Source organism: Mandrillus leucophaeus, unplaced genomic scaffold, assembly GCF_000951045.1.
Source record: "Mandrillus leucophaeus isolate KB7577 unplaced genomic scaffold, Mleu.le_1.0 Scaffold256, whole genome shotgun sequence".
Taxonomy (NCBI): domain Eukaryota; kingdom Metazoa; phylum Chordata; class Mammalia; order Primates; family Cercopithecidae; genus Mandrillus; species Mandrillus leucophaeus.
The window spans coordinates 2591321-2610380 of NW_012102654.1; the positions used below are offsets into that span (position 1 = coordinate 2591321).

Here is a 19060-nt window from a genome sequence, read left to right on the forward strand (position 1 = left end):
ATGTGAGCTCCTATCCCCTCACTTCACTAGCCCTGCTAGCAAGAGACTTACTTCTCTGCCTCTTTGGCCAGCATTAAGGCCACTAACTCAAACAGCATGAATCTAAAGTGGTGCTTGCTACTCTGATACGTGATTTTAGTAAAAGACAAAAGTGATTGGTAATTTTGTAAATCATTGCTAAGATTAATAGACTCGGTGAAAAGACTTTTGTGTATATAGAAGACATTTCATCTAAAATATTCCTGTAATCATTACATATACCCTCCCCCCTTTTTTTCTTTCATTTAAAATGACTCAAAAATATAGAGTGGGAAATAAATAATGCAGATGGTTTTCACTTATGTGAAAAATGGTTGCTAGGAATTGAAAAATAGGTTTTCACAGTTAAAATCACTGCTTTCAAGGAGATTATGGTTGCAGCTTACTGCAGGAGAATAATAATGATAATGATGATAATAACATTACTATGCTAGCTCAGTCACATCAATCCTATGAGGTGTAGATAGTATATTATCCTCATTTTGCAGATAAAGGAACCGAAGCACAAAGAGGTTAATAGCATCCTCATGTGCATAGTTAGGAAGTAGCAGAGCCAGGATTTGAACTTAGACAGCCTGGTTCCAGAGCCTACACTCTTTACCACTATCTCATGCTAGGAGGACAGAGAGAAGGCAGTTTTTTTGAGAGGGAGTAATGTCTTGAAACCTGCAACAGGTTAATTATTTTAGATTTGCTCTACAGGTATTCTGAGAGAAGCCTCACAAAGTGTATTGGAATTACTATAGAGACCAGACCAGATTACTGCATGAAGCGGCATTTAAGTGACATGTTGACCTATGGCTGCACAAGGCTGGAGATTGGGGTGCAGAGTGTTTATGAAGATGTGGCTAGAGACACCAACAGGTAAGATGGTGGCAGGTGATCTTGCACAAGCCTTCCTCCAGCTTCACCAGTTTTCTCTACATTCATACCCAGCCTTTCTTCATTCTGACCAGTCTTAGGGAAAGAAGTATGGGTATTCCTCCTTTTCGAAGTTCTTTCGTCTGTCTATCCTCTTACTTCCATCTCCTCCTTTCCTCATTTTCAGTTTTTCTCTAGTGACTCTTTTCCAGCAGCCTGTAAACATGCTCATCTCTCTCCCTCTTCTTGTCCTACACAGCCTTGTCCATGTAGAAAGCAGGGGAGAAGACTCAGGGTTAGTAGTTTAAAGCAGGAGAGAAGGCCAAGAACAAAGAAAAGAGTGAGTAATGTTGAAGAGATTCATTTCTGTGGAGCAGATACCAACTAGCAAAAAGTATGGTGATGCCATGGTTGTAAACTTTGAGAAATTCGGGAATGCAAGGAAAGAAGGAAGTAAGAGTTGTTAGAGCTTTATTATGCTCCCTCTAGAAATATGTCTTTTAGTTGAAAAGAAAATGCCTGTGAAAGGTTAACTGTATAAGGAACTTCACAGTTAATTGCTAAATTAGTGGAGTAGGGGAGACAATTGAGAGTTTATTAGGCAGCTGAGATGATTGACTAAGAATTGTAACGGTGGGCTTCGGAGGAAGGATGTGTTGAGTTGGATGTTAAAGGCCCCTTTATTCTGTAGGGTTTCAGTAGATGTGATTGGTGTTGTGCCAGGAGAAGGAAGCAGAGGGGAACTAGGGAGGCAAGCACTGATCAGTGTCTTAGAAACAACCAAGAGGAATGCCAGGCCGAGGAGGATGGAATTTTCCCTTAAGGAATAGAGATCTGTTGAATATTTTTTAGCATGGGGAAGAATCTCATGGATATCATGTTTAAGAAAGAGTAACTGAATAGGATGCTTTTATGTGGGAAAAGGCTTCAACCAGGGAAACTGTGGAGTGGTGTAGCCTTCAAGGGCTGTGCTAGAGAGACACCTGGGCAGATGGAGGGGAAGGTGAAGCTTTCTGAAGAATACGACATCTGAGTTGAGACTTCATGGAAGAATCTGAGTTGGTCAGGTGCAGAAGAGGAAGATTGAGGCAGAAGGAACATATGAACAAACTCCTGGAGATGGGAGTGTGTGGCACATTTGGGGAATTTGGAGTGGCTTAGTTTGGTTAGAATGTGAGATAGGAGAATGATAAGAGATAAGGCTGAAAAGCAAACAGAGGGCCTGGTTATTAGGGGCCTGAAGAGTCAGCCCAGGGAGGCTGGACATTAATCCAGCAGAGCAAGCCACCAGCAGGCTTAAAGCTACAATGTGATGGAGCATATCTGTGGCTTAGAAAGATGCCTTAGTTACAGTGAAAGGGGCAGGTCAGAGAAGAGCAAGTTGGAAGGGAGATCGGGTACGAGGCTGTTACAGAAATTAAGCAGGAAATACCAATGTCCTGGAAAGAAGTGAGTGGTGGTGCTGGTGACTGACTGGAAGTGAGGATAAGAGAGAATGGGAAGTCAAGGAGGCTTGGAGAGAACATGGGTTTCATTTGGCTACACTAAGTTTCAGGTACCTGTAGAATAGCCAAGTGAAGGTTTGCTTTAGAGCAGGACTAGGCAATAGACAATTCAGCAGTGATCAAAATGTTCTGTGCTTGCAACCAAGTTTTCCATTTTAATTCTTCTAAATATAAATTTTAATAACCACATGTGCCTAGTAGCTGTCATTTTAAATAGTGCTGCTTTAAAGTATTGGTTATTTGGGTTTGGAATTCAGGAGACAGGCCTGGCCTTGTCCTAGGAATTGGGAAGTCATTAGCAAAAAGAGATTAGAAATTGAAGTCATGGAAATGGATGGGAGCATTCTGAGAGAGTGAGATGGAGTCTGTGGTTTTTAGGATCCTTCTGCCGTGAATGGGAACACCTTGGTGGCAGAAGGATTGCCACAAGGCTTCAGTCTAGTTGCCCAAAACTATTATTAGGACTTGTTTCCTGCTGGATGTGGCTCTAGAATGCTAAATTAAGATGATTTATCCACGTGACCCCAAATGACTCTGCCTTCTCACTAAGTCATTCTCTCTTTCTACTGTTTTTTTAAGGCTCCTCCAAACCCACCAGTGAAATCTATTTTGTATTATAGGTTTCAGTCTTCCTCTCTGTCTACAAATAATTTCACAAGATCTTTAAAGGAAAGAACATAGCAGCTTGCTGCTTCTGCATGGTTTTGAGCTTTTAATTTTTAATACAGATACTTACATTCATAAGCTTATTTTGACGGGTGATGCTAAACCAAATAATTTTAATACACATTAACTTTTGCTACCCCAATGCTTTACTTTCAAGACTTTGAGTAGATGCGTAAGGGAATTTCTGAGAAATATCTCAGAAATAAAGTTATTTACTTCCAGGCCTCCTGAGAGGTGGGGATGTAAAAAATAACTTTCTGAGGTGTCTTTTCCCCCAGCCATATGATTTTGGTTATGGAATTTCTGTTACCTGTCTCAGAGATTGTTTTCCCCCTGTTTCTTGTGTTAACTTTTTCACCCATTTACAAATAGGTAGTGATTTTCACAGGTAGTGATTTTCTTTCCTTAGGGGCCACACTGTGAAGGCAGTGTGTGAGTCATTTCACCTGGCCAAAGATTCCGGTTTCAAAGTGGTGGCCCATATGATGCCTGACCTGCCAAATGTGGGACTAGAAAGAGACATTGAACAGTTCACAGTAAGTGTGGCTTCAGCCAGGCGCATTCAGAATGCCTCTGCATGTTTCTTATCCCATCTGCTCTTGTTGCCTGTTTACTGATGTTTTCCATTGTTAAAGAAATGCATCCTTATTATAGAATACTGGAAACACAGTAGGGTAAGGGACATCACCCACAGCCCCATCAGACAAAACTCTTAACATTTTAATGGGTTCTTTCCAAGGTTTTTCTATGCTTAGGCTTTTTTGAGGGTGAGGTTGTCTCTGCAAATATAACACAGACATACAAATATGTATGACATAGGAAATTATTGTAAAAATTTTTTCACTTAACATTATAACAAATGTTTATCCATGTTGTAGCATGGTCTCTGTTAACATGTTAACATATTTAAATGGCTTTTTAATTTAATATGCCATATCTTGCTTAACCCCTTGCAAGTTTTTCAGAATAAGGTATTACTGGTTTTTTAATATTGTTTAAAAAACACTGCAAGTAAATGAGTTTATGTGTATAATTTTTTGTCGTATTTAGGTTTATCTGTTTATGATACATTCCATGGAGTAGAATTATCAGGTAAAGGTAGAAACATTTTAAGACTCTCACTCTATTAATAAGTTGCTTTGCAGAGAGTTATAACAATTTACACTCATTTCAGCAGTTTTTCTTCACAAATAATTCTCTCCTGTTTATTTTCTATGTATGCTTATACATGCACACACACATATGTACATATATTTTACTCTTTGCTAGTCTGATCGAGAAAAGTGCCATTTTAACTTGCATTTTGAAATTGTGATAATACATTTTTCAAGTTTGTATTTACTAATTACATTTCTTTCATCTTTTTGGAGTTGTGTGTTTTTATCCTCTGACTCATTACTCTATTGGGATAAGAATATTTTTAATAATAGTTTATGTGAACTTTTTAGGTAAGGAGATTATGGACTCATTGTTTTTTATATTTGTTTTAAATATTTTACTTAACCTATTATTAACCTTTTAGTTGTGCTTCCATTAAGTCGATCTTTTTTTTTGTTTTTTCTTCAAATGCTTCTAAGCTTAGAACTGCCTTTCTGTTCTTTGAATTTTCACTCTAGGTTGTTTTATTGTTGTTATTTTAACCCTCACAGTTTCTTGATCCATGTTAACTTTGTTGTGGGAAATGAGATTGGTCAGGCCTTTAGTTTTTCTTCAGATTCTCAGATAGGGCAAGTGTGTTTTAGGGATATCCTTTTATTGAAGGCGATGACAATATTTGTCAAGTTATTTCATCTATAAAAGTACTTTTAATTTGCTCTGTTTAGAAAAATGCAGTTCACCATGTCTTATTTGTGAAGTTAATAATTCTTTCCTCTCAAGAAGTTTACTTTTATTATTTTTTAAGTTGGTGAACTGCACCTGAGGACCTGTTTATGAGATAACATTAATTCACAGATATCCCTCTTCGTAATTCCCCCACACTGGCTGTGTAATAGATTGTGAGTCTGGTATCCTCCCCTCAGTAACTAATAGCCAGGTGCTCAGACTCCAGGCCAAAAAGGCACCTGAAACACATATTATTATTATTATTATACTTTTAAGTTCTATGGTACATGTGCACAACATGTAGGTTTGTTACATATGTATACATGTGCCATGTTGGTGTGCTGCACCCATCAACTTGTCATTTACATTAGGTATTTCTCCTAATGCTATCCCTCTGCCTGCCCCCCATCCCATGACAGGCCCCAGGGTATGATGTTCCCTGCCCTATGTCCAAGTGTGAAACACACTTTTCTTTAGCACAGCTCCTAGGTGGACCAGTAGGATAGCCAGAACTGATAAAGTGTAAGTGCTCCTGAAAAATATAGTATGTTTCATACTGTAGCAAGCCATAGCAAACAGCTGAGTCTTGCTATGTATTTTCCTTGGTGTCTTCAACATAAGGAATAGTTCAGTAATAATATTGCAAGGACTACCCTTCCTGTAAACAGATTTATTTGCTTGTTTGTAATCTTTGCAGGGAAACACACAGGGAATATGAGTGGATCATATTTCTTTTCGAACTGAGTCCTAGTAAAGAGTAACAGAAGGGAGCTAAAATGAAAAATATGAGTTCTTTCTAGAGAAGAATTCTCTACAAATTAAATTGTTTTAAAATAAATAATTTTTAGAAATTGATAAGAGACAAACAGCTCGGTAGGAAAATGGGCAAAAAACTTGAACAAGCATTTCACAAAAGAGAATATTCAAATAGCCAATAGACCTGTCAAAAAGTTCTCAAAGTAATTAATCTTCAAAGAAGTGAAATTTAAAACTACAGTTGGTTTCTCAGTTTTCTATAGCACCTTGGTCTTGTATTGTGGCTGTAATTTATCTTATCTCTGAAGAAATTTATTACAGATATTTTTTATACATTTTATTTTTCTTTATGCAATGCCTCTGTTTCCTTTTTTCCTTTTTGTTTTGGTTGGCCCCTTAATGTCCTAGGCTTTCCCCAAGTTTATGATGATCTTCAGTCAATTTCTTATGCCCCCTTTTTTTTTTTTTTTTTTTGAGACGGAGTCTCGCACTGTCGCCTGGCTGGAGTGCAATGGCGCAATATCAGCTCACTGCAGCCTCTGCCTCCCGGATTCAAGCAATTCTCCTGCCTCAGCCTCCTAAGTAGCTGGGATTACAGGTGACTGCCATCACACCTGGCTAATTTTTTGTATTTTTAGTAGAGACGTGGTTTCACCATGTTGACCAGGCTGGTCTCGAACTCCTGACCTCGTTATCCACCCGCCTGAGCCTCCCAAAGCGCTGGGATTACAGGCATGAGCTACTGCGCCTGGCCTAAAGCAATTTCTTATGCTTTTAAGAGTAGGGGATTGAAAAACTGGATGGCAAGGCCTGTGTGCCTAGCTTGCAGGCGTGCTTCACTGAAGAACGTTCTTTTAGCAATAAGCTCTCCTTTCTTTAGGTTATTCCTAAATGTCAGTATGGTGAACTCTTATGTAGAGCCATTTGATTCATCCAGAGATGAACTCTCCAACTTCCTGCTTTGGGCTGGATGGCCTGGGTATATCTCAGGAAGTTGGTTGCTGACATCCAGAGAGTGGGGCGGAGAGTCCAGCAGTCTATGTGCTGGCTTTTCCCTGTTTTCAGCCTTGGTCTTCATCTAGACTTTCCTTTGTACTTGGAATCTCAGAGCCCGGAGGCTTTCCAGTTTCTCCAGGGACTAAACGTTCTCATCTCCCTGTTCAGGAAAGGCTAAGGGTTAACAGATAATTCCCTCTATGTACACACTTGATCCAGTACCCCTGTTTTTATTTCCATGTCTCTCCTCTGTCCTGCCCAGTTCTTGGTACCTCTGATCCGTGAGCCTTTCTGAGACTCGGCAGTGCAATTGAGCAGGGCTTTCGTTTCTGTCTCCTTTTGCTGTTTACTTGCAAAGTCATTCACAAGCCTTCCTAGTTTCTCTCTTTGAAGAATTTGTTGCCATCTTGGGTCTCATCCTTGCCTCCTTTCTAGTCCTCTTTGTTATTCTGGGTTTATACTTTTTAAAAAATTCTTTCCTGTTCCTTTTCTTTTTTTTTCTTTTGAGACGGAGTCTCGCTGTGTCGCCCAGGCTGGAGTGCAGTGGCGAGATCTTGGCTCACTGCAACCTCCGCCTCCTGTGTTCAAGCAATTCTTGTGCCTCAGCCTCCTGAATAGCTGGGATTATAGGCACGCACCACCACATCCAGCTAATTTTTGTATTTTTGGTACAGACGGGGTTTCACCATGTTGGCCAGGCTGGTCTCAAACTCCTGACCTGAGGTGATTCGCCTGCCCCAGCCTCCCAAAGTGCTGGGATTACAGGTGTGAGCCACCGCGCCTGGCCCCTGTTACTTTAGTGTGGTTTTGGAGGGAAAGAAAAGAAACACTTGTTTTAATTCTCTAGTGTAACCAAAAATTGAGAACCAATCAATTTTCATTCTTTCCAAAGGAATGTATCAGTCCATATGTCTCCAAAACTTATTATACAAGCACCAGAAGTACCTTTCTAAATCCCATGTTCAAATGTGGATTCAGACTGGGTGGACAATGGCTTCCATATGTGCTCTTTGTGGAAAGGCTGCAGAATATTTATTAAAGACCCGATGATTCTTTAAAATACAAATATTATAGGAAAATCACACAATTACAGAAGATGATCTCTGAAACTGAATAGTACATAAAGAATACAGCATTTAAGAACATGATAGATGTCAATGAGAGATGGAAAGGTCTATCGTTACATTTCTTTGTAAAGCAAGTTTAACAATGAAGAGCTTTGTAAGAATGATGTGGCAAAGATAAAAAGGATTTTTTCCAGTTTACAAGATAGAGCCCTGCCAGCTGAGTAGATACTCCTGCCAAGGTGGGAGTGAGAGGGGACTGTGTTGAGCCCACTTTCATTTCTCCACAATATATTATGCAAAACAAGATTAGAACAAATTATCATTGCCAAGTCATGGAAAGGAGAATGCCTGGTGTCTCATTGCTACATCCCAAAATAAAGAAAGAAAGCAGCCAGCTGGGGTGATACAATATAAGAAATGACTGTGGCAAAAGTAGATGAGTTAGATGTATTGCTCAGTGTCCGGATAACAAATGGACGATGTGTAGCTCAGGATAGGAATGGTGCCAGTTGGCTTAGGGACAAAGTAGTCATATTGAGGGATCAGCAAACTTTTCCTCTAAAGGACCCTATAGTAAATATTTTAAATTTTGTAAGCCAGATGATCTCTGTCACAACTTTTGAAATGTTTAAACAATTAAGTATATTCCATTATTAAAGGAAGATATACTCTAGAAGTGAAGGCAGACATTGAATAGATTGTCATGTGGTGATAAGAAAGAGGTAATACTGGGTTCAATGGGATTTTTTTTTTTTTTTAAGTGGGACAGCTAGTATTTGAAGGTCAGAAGGGCCTCTCTGAAGAAGTGGTGTTCAAACTGAGACCTGAAGATTCGCTAGATAAAGAAAAATTGATGAATTTTCCAGGCAAAGGAAATTGCCTTTGCAGGACTGGAAAGGCAAGATGGTGAGGGGTGGCATGAGATGAGATTGTGCAGGAGACAGGCTGGAATGGTGAGGGCCTGGTGCAGTCCAGCACACACTTGCTTTGCCCCAGTGAGGCTACAGAAACAAGGAGTTTCTGTTCTGTCTTATGCCCTACCTGGTCAGAAGCAAAGGCTGCCCCAGGACCTACAGGGTGTGCCAGAGAAGCTGTCCAAGGGTTGAGATTTCACACTGGGTAATCTCTGCATAACTAATGGAGAAGTCATTTTCTGTTCTCTATTCACAGGAGTTTTTTGAGAACCCTGCTTTTCGTCCCGATGGTCTGAAACTCTATCCTACCCTGGTGATTCGTGGGACCGGGCTTTATGAGCTTTGGAAATCAGGAAGATATAAGAGTTACTCTCCTAGTGACCTGGTCGAATTGGTGGCTCGGATCCTAGCCCTCGTGCCTCCATGGACTCGAGTGTACCGAGTGCAGAGGTAGTGTGTTATCTTTTATTCCTAAAATAGTTGGTGACTAGCCTGTTCACCGTTTCTCATGGAAATAGTCTGATTTCATATTAAGGGTTTTGGATTTTTTAATGGAAATAAAGTAACTGGAATGCTATCTGTAAATAGAGAGGGATGGAAATCATAGCATGTCTAAGCCACTTTGCCAATATCATATTTATTTATCTACCCATTCATTCATGAGCCTGGAGATGGAGCCATGACGGTCAGTCGGCATGGTGCTTGCTTCCCAGCAGCTTATGGTCTAGTTCAGTGTTTCCTCTTCCAGCTCTGCTTCTGTCTAGATGCAGTAATGGGTGTGAGCATAAGAAGTGTGGCCATGTGTGCAATCTGTGTTCTAGAGCCTCTGAAAGAAAAAGAGTAGCAACGATCACTCTTTACAGATATTAATGTAAATATAGAGGAAAGGTGACGTATTTCTGATGGCATGAAGAAAATAAAATAATCTGAACTGCCTTCTTCCTAGGAAAGAGAAAGTAAGATCTTATTTACAATCAGGAACCTTATTTGCCTATTTATACATACATACATACGTACATACTAGAAACATAACATAACTTCACAGAAAAATTTTAGAAGCCGTAAAATTTTCTGTGTACCTACAATCCTAACAAAGCCGATTCCCACACACACGTTCCCACCACCCTGCCAAAAGCTACCCAGGCTCCAGTATTACAAATGCAAGGCCAGAAGGAGACTGCAAATGCATTACAGTCAGCTGCTAGAGCAGGACTCCACTGAGCACAGAAACTGTGTGACTGATCATGTAAAGCAATGAACACTGGAAACAAGTAGAATTAACTACTTAAGGAAAATTATCAAGGATATAAAGTAACAGACTTACTTGCAGGTCAAAGGACATTTACATGATACTTCTGCTGCATACTGATTTCTCACAGTTCTAAAATTATTGGCCAAACTCCAGGATCTAAATTGCCTATATGATCTTTATTTTTAAAAATACACCTAAGAATACTAAGGAGATTTTAATAGAAAAATCAACTGTTGAAATTGCTTGCGTGGCCCTTCCCCTTGTTGTTCAACCCTTCTGAAGCAATTGAGTCCAAAAGACATTAGGTGGCGCAGAGCATTGTAGGTGTCCACGTACAGGAGGCAGGGAGCCACAGCGGTCCAGAGCAGGGTGAGAAGGTCACTCATTCACATGCAGGAGGCAGAGACGTGGTGCAGGCTGTTGAAGTCAGAATGTGACGAAAAGGGCGTTCATTGCCACCAAGGGCAGATCTGGTACAGGATGTCAGAGCTGTACATCCTCTAGGGGTGGGTTGGGGGTATATGCAGAAGAGGAGACAGCAAGAAAAGGCCAGTTACTTATGGGGAGTTAATCTATTTGGCAGATATATTAATGATAATGGGTGCTAGGTTTTTTTGTTATCTTAGAAGTCAATTACAAATGTTGAAAAAGGAGAAAATTACTGTGAGCATTGTGGTGTTTTGGAATAGGAGATATTGGTGTGAACTCATAGTTTCCAACGTTTAGGTAGTTGTAGAAATAAGTGTAAATGTAATGAATAACAACACAGTCAGCCCTCCATATCCTCAGATTCTGCATTCTTCATATTCAACCAACTGCAGATGGAAAATACTCAGAAAAAACAGTGAGTGGTTGTTGCATCTGTACTGAACATGTACAGATTTTTTTTCTGGTCATTACTCCCTAAACAATACAGTATAACAACTAGTTATAGTACTTACAGTGTATTAGATATCAGTAAGTAATCTAGAGGCCAGGCGCGATGGCTCACACCTGCAATGACAGCATTTTGGGAGGCCAAGGTGGGTGGATTACCTGAGATCAAGAGTTCGAGACCAGCCTGGCCAAGATGGTGAAACCCTGTCTCTACTAAAAATACCAAAATTAGCTGGGCGTGGTGGCAGGTGCCTGTAATCCCAGCTACTCGGGAGGCTGAGGCAGGAGAATCACTTGAACTCAGGAGGCGGAGGTTGCAATGAGCAGAGATCATGCCATTGCACTCCAACCTGGGTGATAAGAGTGAAACTCCATCTCAAAAAAAAAGTAATCTAGAAGTGATTTAAAGTATACAGGAGGATGTGCATAGGTTATATGCAAATACTACACTATTTTATATGAGGGACTTGAGCATCCATGGGTTTTGGTATCTTTGGGAGTCCTGGAACCAATCTCCTTTGGATACTGAGGGACAACTGTAAATATAGAGTGTGTGTGTGTGTGTGTGTGTGTGTGTTTGTGTTTATAGCAGTGAGTGCACCTAGTTTCGAGTGAGCACAGCTGATTTCCAGATCTTGGTCTCTAAATGCTCTCCATTACTAAAAGGAGCATCTTGTGCCAAAAAGTAAGGAAATGTTCAAAGAAGAAAGGGGAAGCTGGCTTAAAGGGCTCCCATTGGCCAAATCTGGGACAATTTGAGCATCAAAATAAATATTGATACTAACAGATTGTAACCAGCTGAATAAAATAGGAATCCACAAGTTTATACCGATATACATAATTAATAAATTGTGTAATTCAGAAACATAATATTTGCAGTCAGTCCACATCATTCTCAGATTCCTTATTTGCAAATTTTCCTACTCACTAAAATTCATTTGTGACTCAACTCCAATACTGGCATTTTCACAGTCATTCTTGGGCATGCTTAGCAGTGAAAAATTTGAGTTGCCCAGCATATCACCAGCTGAGGTCAAACAGGTGGCGCTCTGCCTTCTCATTTCAGCGCTCACACTGAGAGCCAGTGTCCTTTTTGCAGTCTGTTTCATGCCATGTTTTTCAACGTTTTATGCAGTTTGTTGAGGATTTGCTGTTTAGTGTGGCCCCCAAGCATAGTACTGAAGTGCTGGCTATTGCTCCTGAGTGCAGGAAGGCCGTGACGTGCCTTCTGGAGAGAATACATGTTATGTAAGCTTTGTTCAGGCATGAGTGATGTGCTGTTGGCCATGAGTTCAGTGTTCATGAATCAACAGTATATGTAAGTTGTGTTTAAACAGAAACACACATACAACAAGGTTATGTATTAATGAGTCGACAAAAATATTGTGACCAGGACCTCACAGGAACCTAACCTGGTATTTTCCCTAGGAGCAATTGCTCAGTGTTCAATTGCAAAGTGTGTTGGTGACACTTTGTAGAATGTAACTACTTACTGCCTGCTAACAGAACTAGAACCGACTACCGACTGTACATAGTTTGAGAGTATCTGCCCCACCATACGTAACAATTACAGAGTGAAAGAAAATAACCTAATAGTGGGAAAACCTGGCAGCTGATCAAAGTGAACATTATCAGTAATAGGACAAATCTCAATTCTGGGCCGCCTGATAGAGGGTATGAGAACATAGCATCACTTCTCTATTACTCAGCCAGAACTTCACGATCTGAATCCAATAGTCAGGAAACCTTAGACAAAACAAAATTGAGGAACATTCTAAAATATAACTGGCCCGTAATCTTCAAAAGTATCAGGATCAAGAAAAGAGTTCCAACTTGAAGGAGACTATGCAGACATGACAATTAAATACAAGGTTCTGAACTGGGTCCTTTGACTGTAAAGGACTTTATTGGGACACTGGTGAAACTCACATGGGGTCTAGGATTAGACACTGGTGAAGTATCCATGTTAACTTCCTCATTTTGATGGTTCTTTTGTAGTTGTATAAGAGAATATCCTTGTAGGAAATATTTAAAGTATTCTCAGGGCGTTGGGACATCTTATTTGCAAATTAACTTTCAAATAGTTCAGGAAAATAATTATTTGTACTGCACTTGGGACTTTTTGTGTAACTTTGTGATTGTTTCAGAATCCAAATTAATACAATAGACAACAAAGATGCAGTAAATAGCATTCACAGAGACAAAAGAAAAAGATGATTTGCATGTGTTATAACTGACTCAAGCAACCAGAGAGCAGTAAAGCTGCGGCTTCTCAGCCGCAGAGCATGGCAACAGATAGCACAAAATAGTTAGCAATTTCACATCCAGAAATACCAAAAGTAACAAGGCATGGATCTCACAGGCAATCAGATGAAGAATTTGCATTTTCTCCCTTCATTTTCAGCTTAAATTTCTTTCTGCTGTAACCAGTGAGTCAAAAGCAGCGGAGACATTGCTATACCATTAAAAGCTTAATTTTATAGACTTTTAAATACCACTATGGGACATTATCCTGGCCTACCAACAACTGAGAAAATAAGGACTTGAAGAAAACGAGGGCAGCAGATATAGTCTCTATAGGAAAAATGTAAAGGAGTGATGACAGGAAGAGTGGAGAACACTTATGTGATACAACCAAAAGGTCATATGATAAGAAAGCCATGACATTATTAATAAGCAACATATAAGGCCTGTTAAGGAAACCTGGCTGTTCTCAGTTCTTCTGATACGACCCCGTTACACTTCTCCTAGGGAGAATTGGCCCATAGGAGAGTCCACAAGCTCTGATTTCAGGAGGCCCAACTGTCACATATATTCCTCTATCAATACATCACTTACGGAGCTTAGGATGAGGAGTGGCACAGGTGGATGTAGGCTTACAATTTCAAAGTGACACTCTTACTTCACACATAGGTGGGTGGATTAAAATGTAATGGAATAATGTAAAACAAGAGGCAGTAGTGCAATCTCTGTCAAAATGTGGAATTAGTAATGTCCTCAATGAGTCTGAGGGCAGTTTATTGTTTGAAGATTGTGGTGACTCAGCTCCTAACATAGTAATGCCATTGGTGAAGAGAGTCATCCAGAGTCTAGCTGTGATGTCAGGTTTTTATGCTTTAGGACTGATAATGTAGTTAACTGTGAATATGATCGTTTGCTAGATTTTGTTTAGTACAAAGACTAATATCGTCATAGTATTTTCCATTTTGTTTTATTCTTATTATGTAGTTTTGGTGCTTTTGATATGCAACTATGATACTTGTTGTTAAACATGTTTCTGTTAGAATTCTTTTTTTTTTTTAAATGTAGCTTACTGTGGACTGAGGTTCAATAAAGCATTTACTTTTTTGTAAGCATGGGGGAGAATTCCGTGAGATGCATTATGTTACTTTATGTTTTGCATTGAGTGTTTACTAAACTATTACTGTGACTGCCTGCATAAGAACTCATTCATATTTATTATATTTTGCTACTTCCTTTTTACCCATTTTTATCTCCACATTTTCTTTGTATATACCACACTGAAAAATGATTCAGATTTATTTTGTATTGGAACTTGCTTTTTATTCTCAACAGCCACTGAAACTACTGAAATTTTAGACCAGGCTTATGCAGTGCTGAGGTAGCATATGAGATTTCACGTTCTAGTCAATGTATTACATCTTGTGTTTCTGCTGTGTACCACCACTCCATGATCTCATACACTTCCCTTTTGATCATGTGATTTTATACTCCCCCCCACCAACAGTCTGTAGAATATTACTAATTATCCAGATCTTATGTTTCTTCCTGATTTCTAGCCATAAAATATTCTATTTACATGAGCAAAATAATGTTTTCTCTGTAGAACTAAACCACTTTCAATACATGTATTAATAACAAGTTAGCATTATTTTTCCAGAAATTTCCTTACAAAGTTGGAGTGCATCTTTACATACCAGTATATTTTATACACTGGCAAATTTGCCATTGGCACTTTCGTGTTCCATTTCTTAAGGATTTAGAATAATCTTCATGGTTATAAACTTAATGGCAGAATAGTACTCTGCAATTTTAATTTGTATTTTTCAGTGAACTGTTCACCTTGTGTGACGTTTAGATTGCTTCCAGGTTTCTTTGATTTCTTCTTCCTTTTTTAAATGTAATTATCCTGGCCTCCACTACAGCTAAAATTCACGTACATAGAATTTTCTACTGCTGGTGAAGTAATCTCTTAGAGTAGTATAATCTGGGCGAAGGATTTCCCGTGGTAAAGGATCTAAGCATTTTTTTCATTATTATTATACTTCTTAAATCCTTTCTGGAACAAGGGGAAAATAAATAAATGTTACAGCTTTTGCTGTGAATATTGATATGGCTTTCCAAAGGGATTATACCAGTTTAGAGTAAACATTTACTGGTTTTATCACAACCTCTACAGAATTGGGTGCTTTGTAGTATTTTTATTTTATTTAATTAAGGGTATTAATTTGCATTTTCCTAGTTTCCCTTGTAACTGGTTATTATTTGTGTTTCTTCTTACGTCAGTTGTCTGTTTATATTTAATTTGCCAGTCATGAAATTTGGATTATAAATATTGTCTTTTTATTGAGAAAGCTCAAAAAAGTTCATAAATGTTGCCTCATTTTGAATTCTTTCCTCTCACCCAGACGAATGGGAGACCGGGAAACCAAGAGGCCACATTTATGTTCGTATAGGACATTTAGCACATAACAACAGTCTAATAGCTGTGTTCTAGTAAAACAGCTTCATATATTTATTCGAAAACCTTTAATTCAGCCAGCACAGTGGCTCACGTGTATAATCCCAGCACTTTGGGAGGCCATGGCAGGTAGATTGCTTGAACCTAGGAGTTCAAGACCAGCCTGGGAAACATGGTGAAACCCCCATCTCTACCAAAAAATAAAAACACTTTAAAAATTAGCCAGGCAAAGTGGCACATGCCTATAGTCCCAGCTGCTCAGGAGTCTGAGGTGGGAGAATCACTTGAGCCTGGGAGGTCGTGGCTGCAGTAAGATGTAATTGCTCCATTGTGCTCCAGCCTAGGCAACAGAGTAAGACCCTGTCTCCAAAAAAAAAAAAAAAAAACCTGAAATTCCATTTCAAAGTGTTTTAAATTTTATATTCAGATTTAACTAGAATTTGCTATGTCTGGACTTTTAGAAAGAAACTTGTATCAGGCTGGGCACAGTGGCTCACGCCTATCTTCCCAGCACTCTGGGAGGCTGAGGCGGGCAGATCACCTGAGGTCAGGAGTTCAAGACCAGCCTGGCCAACATGGCAAAACCCTGTCTCTACTAAAAATACAAAAAAATTAGCCGAGCGTGGTGGTGGGCACCTATAATCCCAGCTACTTGGGAGGCTGAGGCAGGAGAATTGCCTGAACCTGGGAGGTGGAAGTTGCAGTGAGCTGAGATGATGCCACTGCACTCAGCCTGGGTGACAGAGCGAGACTCCGTCTCAAAAAAGAAAAGAAAAAAATAAAAAAGAAACCTGTATCAAAAGCTAGATAGTAAAATTTTGATATAAAAGTGCTCAGAAAAATGTTAATTGCTAACTTAAACATTGTAGCCAAATGTGTATGAGAAGGCTAAGTGTTTATACAGCATCAAGTGACTGAGAAACTTTCTGATTTTGGAAGAGAGATTCATGGGGATTTTACTCAGCAGTGTTTTTTGTCTAGCTTCAGCCTTAAAGTTTTAGAGCAATTCTGAGACTGTAGAAAATTGGTGTTAGTCTAAGACTGCAGTTAAGCACCCTGACTCAACGTGTTTAATTTGATATTAGTGATGTCTTGCTAGGAAGAAACCACTGGCAAAGGAGAAAAGTCTCCCAGGATATTTAGTTCAGATGATTTATAATAATTATAGATTATTTATTTTTGTTTTAAACCATTGTAAAGGAAAATCATTTGTGTCTTTCTGTTCTGTGCCTTTAGAAAATATGCCTAGCCTCTATGGAGGTTCACCTAGTGGCAGCTTCCACCAATTACAGGCAACACACTGTTGACTGGTGAAGCTGAACTTACAAGGTTTATGTGGAGAAGGAACTTTTTTTTTTCTGAGATGGAGTCTAACCCTTGTCACCCAGGCTGGAGTGCAGTGGCGCAATCTCAGCTCACTGCAACCTCCGCCTCACAGGTTCAAGCGATCCTCCTGCCTCAGCCTCTTGAGTAGCTGGGATTACAGGCTCCCATCACCGTGCCCGGCTAATTTTTGTACTTTTAGTAGACACAGGGTTTCGCCATGTTGGCCAGGCTGGTTTCGAACTCCTGACCTCAGGTGATCCGTCTGCCTCGGCCTCCCAAAATGCTGGGATTACAGGCGTGAGCCACCACGCCCAGCCGAGAAGGAACTCTTTTTAGGCAGGTATCAGAAGGGAGAATGGAGGAAAGGAAGATAATTTAAGTGAGAACACAATGTTTCACACTTTTAAAATTGTACTGTATTTTACTGATACATTACTTGATGTTTTTAACTGGTTATTTTCCCCACCTTTCCCTACCCATTACCTTTTTTAAAAAAAAACTATTTATACTTTTTAGTTTTATGACAGTTGAGTCAGTAACATCTTCCAGGGGGTTTTTATGAAGCAGCATCCTAATAGAAGATTCTGTTCTAGCCCTGAAGGGTGCAGTCAATGATTAAATGTAAAATTCTGTCCAGACACATGATGAAGCCACATTAAACTGTTGCTGCCCTCAGGCTATTTGACAGCTGTCTGCTGATGTGATATTTAAATCATGATGAAACAGTAGAATAGGAATACCAATTCACAAGCCAAACGTGTTTCTGAAATATGAGCAACTGCAGACAAAAAAAGGCCTAGACATCACTTGAAAGGTTTTTGATGAGCAAATTGCAAGTATCAGCACCTCTAATCTTGAAATCTTACCTGTTGAAATAGAACAGTGAATATTCTTGTATGTAATCAGTCTTCAGGCCAAGAAAGTGGAACTCGATTGAATCAAATTGGAGAAACCTAAAAATAATTTTAACTCCTACCTAGATGAATGTAGCAAGCTCAGATGGTCAGTAATCTCATCTAGGTTTTCAACTCCTAGAAGACTGTAACAATGCCTGCTTATATAGTCCAGATTGCTAACTGCAGTACTCTGTCCATTGAACATGCTCAGCATACATAGAATTATCTCTTTTCATTTTCAGCGAAAAAGACTTTGTCACTGAAACTGGCAATTACCACATTTCTGTTCCTTAGTGAGGAAGAACTTACATCTGGTATACTCCCGATACGATACTACCGAAGACCATTGAATCCATGTTGCATTCCTGTAGTGGCAGACGTAAATTTAAGGACATTTGTGAATTGTTAGCATCAGCATAAATGCTTGTGTTACCAGGTCCTCACTGACGTGTGCTCTCTGGTAATCAGGGCCAGCTTCAAGGATATGTGACCCATGCAGTCTCATAGGGTCTTGCACTTGGCTTAATGCTTTGCTCTCACCATCTTGAAATTATTAATAATTTTTTTCACAAGGACTCTCGTGTTCTCATTTTGCACCGGGCCCCACAGATTGTGTAGCAGCCTCCTGGGTCTTTTTATCATGCACTTCTGCCTACCAACACTGTATGTAAAACCTTCCCTAGATAGTTTACATCTATTGAAATTTTAATGTCTTTTAAAAGTACCAGTTTGTTATTAAAAGTATTTGTAGAGATCATCTCCCCTTGCCTTCCCATCTCCCCTTCCCACTGCCTGTGGAGACAGTGCCCCCGAAATATGGCCAGAAGCATGTCTGGCACCTGACTGATGCAAAGGTAAGGGGAGGGAGTGCAGAGATGGCAGCTGCAGTTTTTGGGAGATTAGTTACATTGAGCAAAGAAGTTACTTGATTTAGCAAACGGGTAGATGTCCTAAAGATAAGGAGAGGCAGTTTTTTCACTCCCTGAAGGGATTTACAAAACATTTAAAAGGTGAAAACTGAAAAGAACACCAAGGTACCATGTTAGTATTGGAATTATCAGTATGAACTTACGGGTTTAAAAATGTATTATATACACACACACATATATATATATAGAGAGAGAGAGAGTTATAGCATGTATGTCTATATATATAAATATCTGTGAGTGTGTGTGTATGTGTGTATGCATGCATATTTTTCTTAGTAGTGTATACTGAGAGGTTCTAGAGGCAATGACACCCCAGCAGTAATGAACACAGTGAGTTCCAAGACCATAGTTTTTTGTTTTTTTTTTTTATACTTTAAGTTCTAGGGTACATGTGCACAACGTGCAGGTTTGTTACATATGTATACTTGTGCCATGTTGGTGTGCTGCACCC

At 39.5% G+C, this 19060-nt stretch overlaps 1 protein-coding gene across 6 annotated transcripts in view; it reads left to right on the top strand.

Annotated features, from left to right (window-relative positions):
* Nucleotides 1-19060, top strand: part of ELP3 (elongator acetyltransferase complex subunit 3) — a 103394-nt gene that overhangs the window by 35227 nt on the left and 49107 nt on the right. For all 6 annotated transcript variants that reach the window (XM_011983886.1, XM_011983891.1, XM_011983887.1 and 3 more), the window contains 3 exons: nucleotides 742-903; nucleotides 3481-3607; nucleotides 8885-9078. In XM_011983886.1, the coding sequence (XP_011839276.1) occupies nucleotides 742-903; nucleotides 3481-3607; nucleotides 8885-9078 (483 nt within the window). The remainder of the gene's footprint in view (nucleotides 1-741; nucleotides 904-3480; nucleotides 3608-8884; nucleotides 9079-19060) is intronic.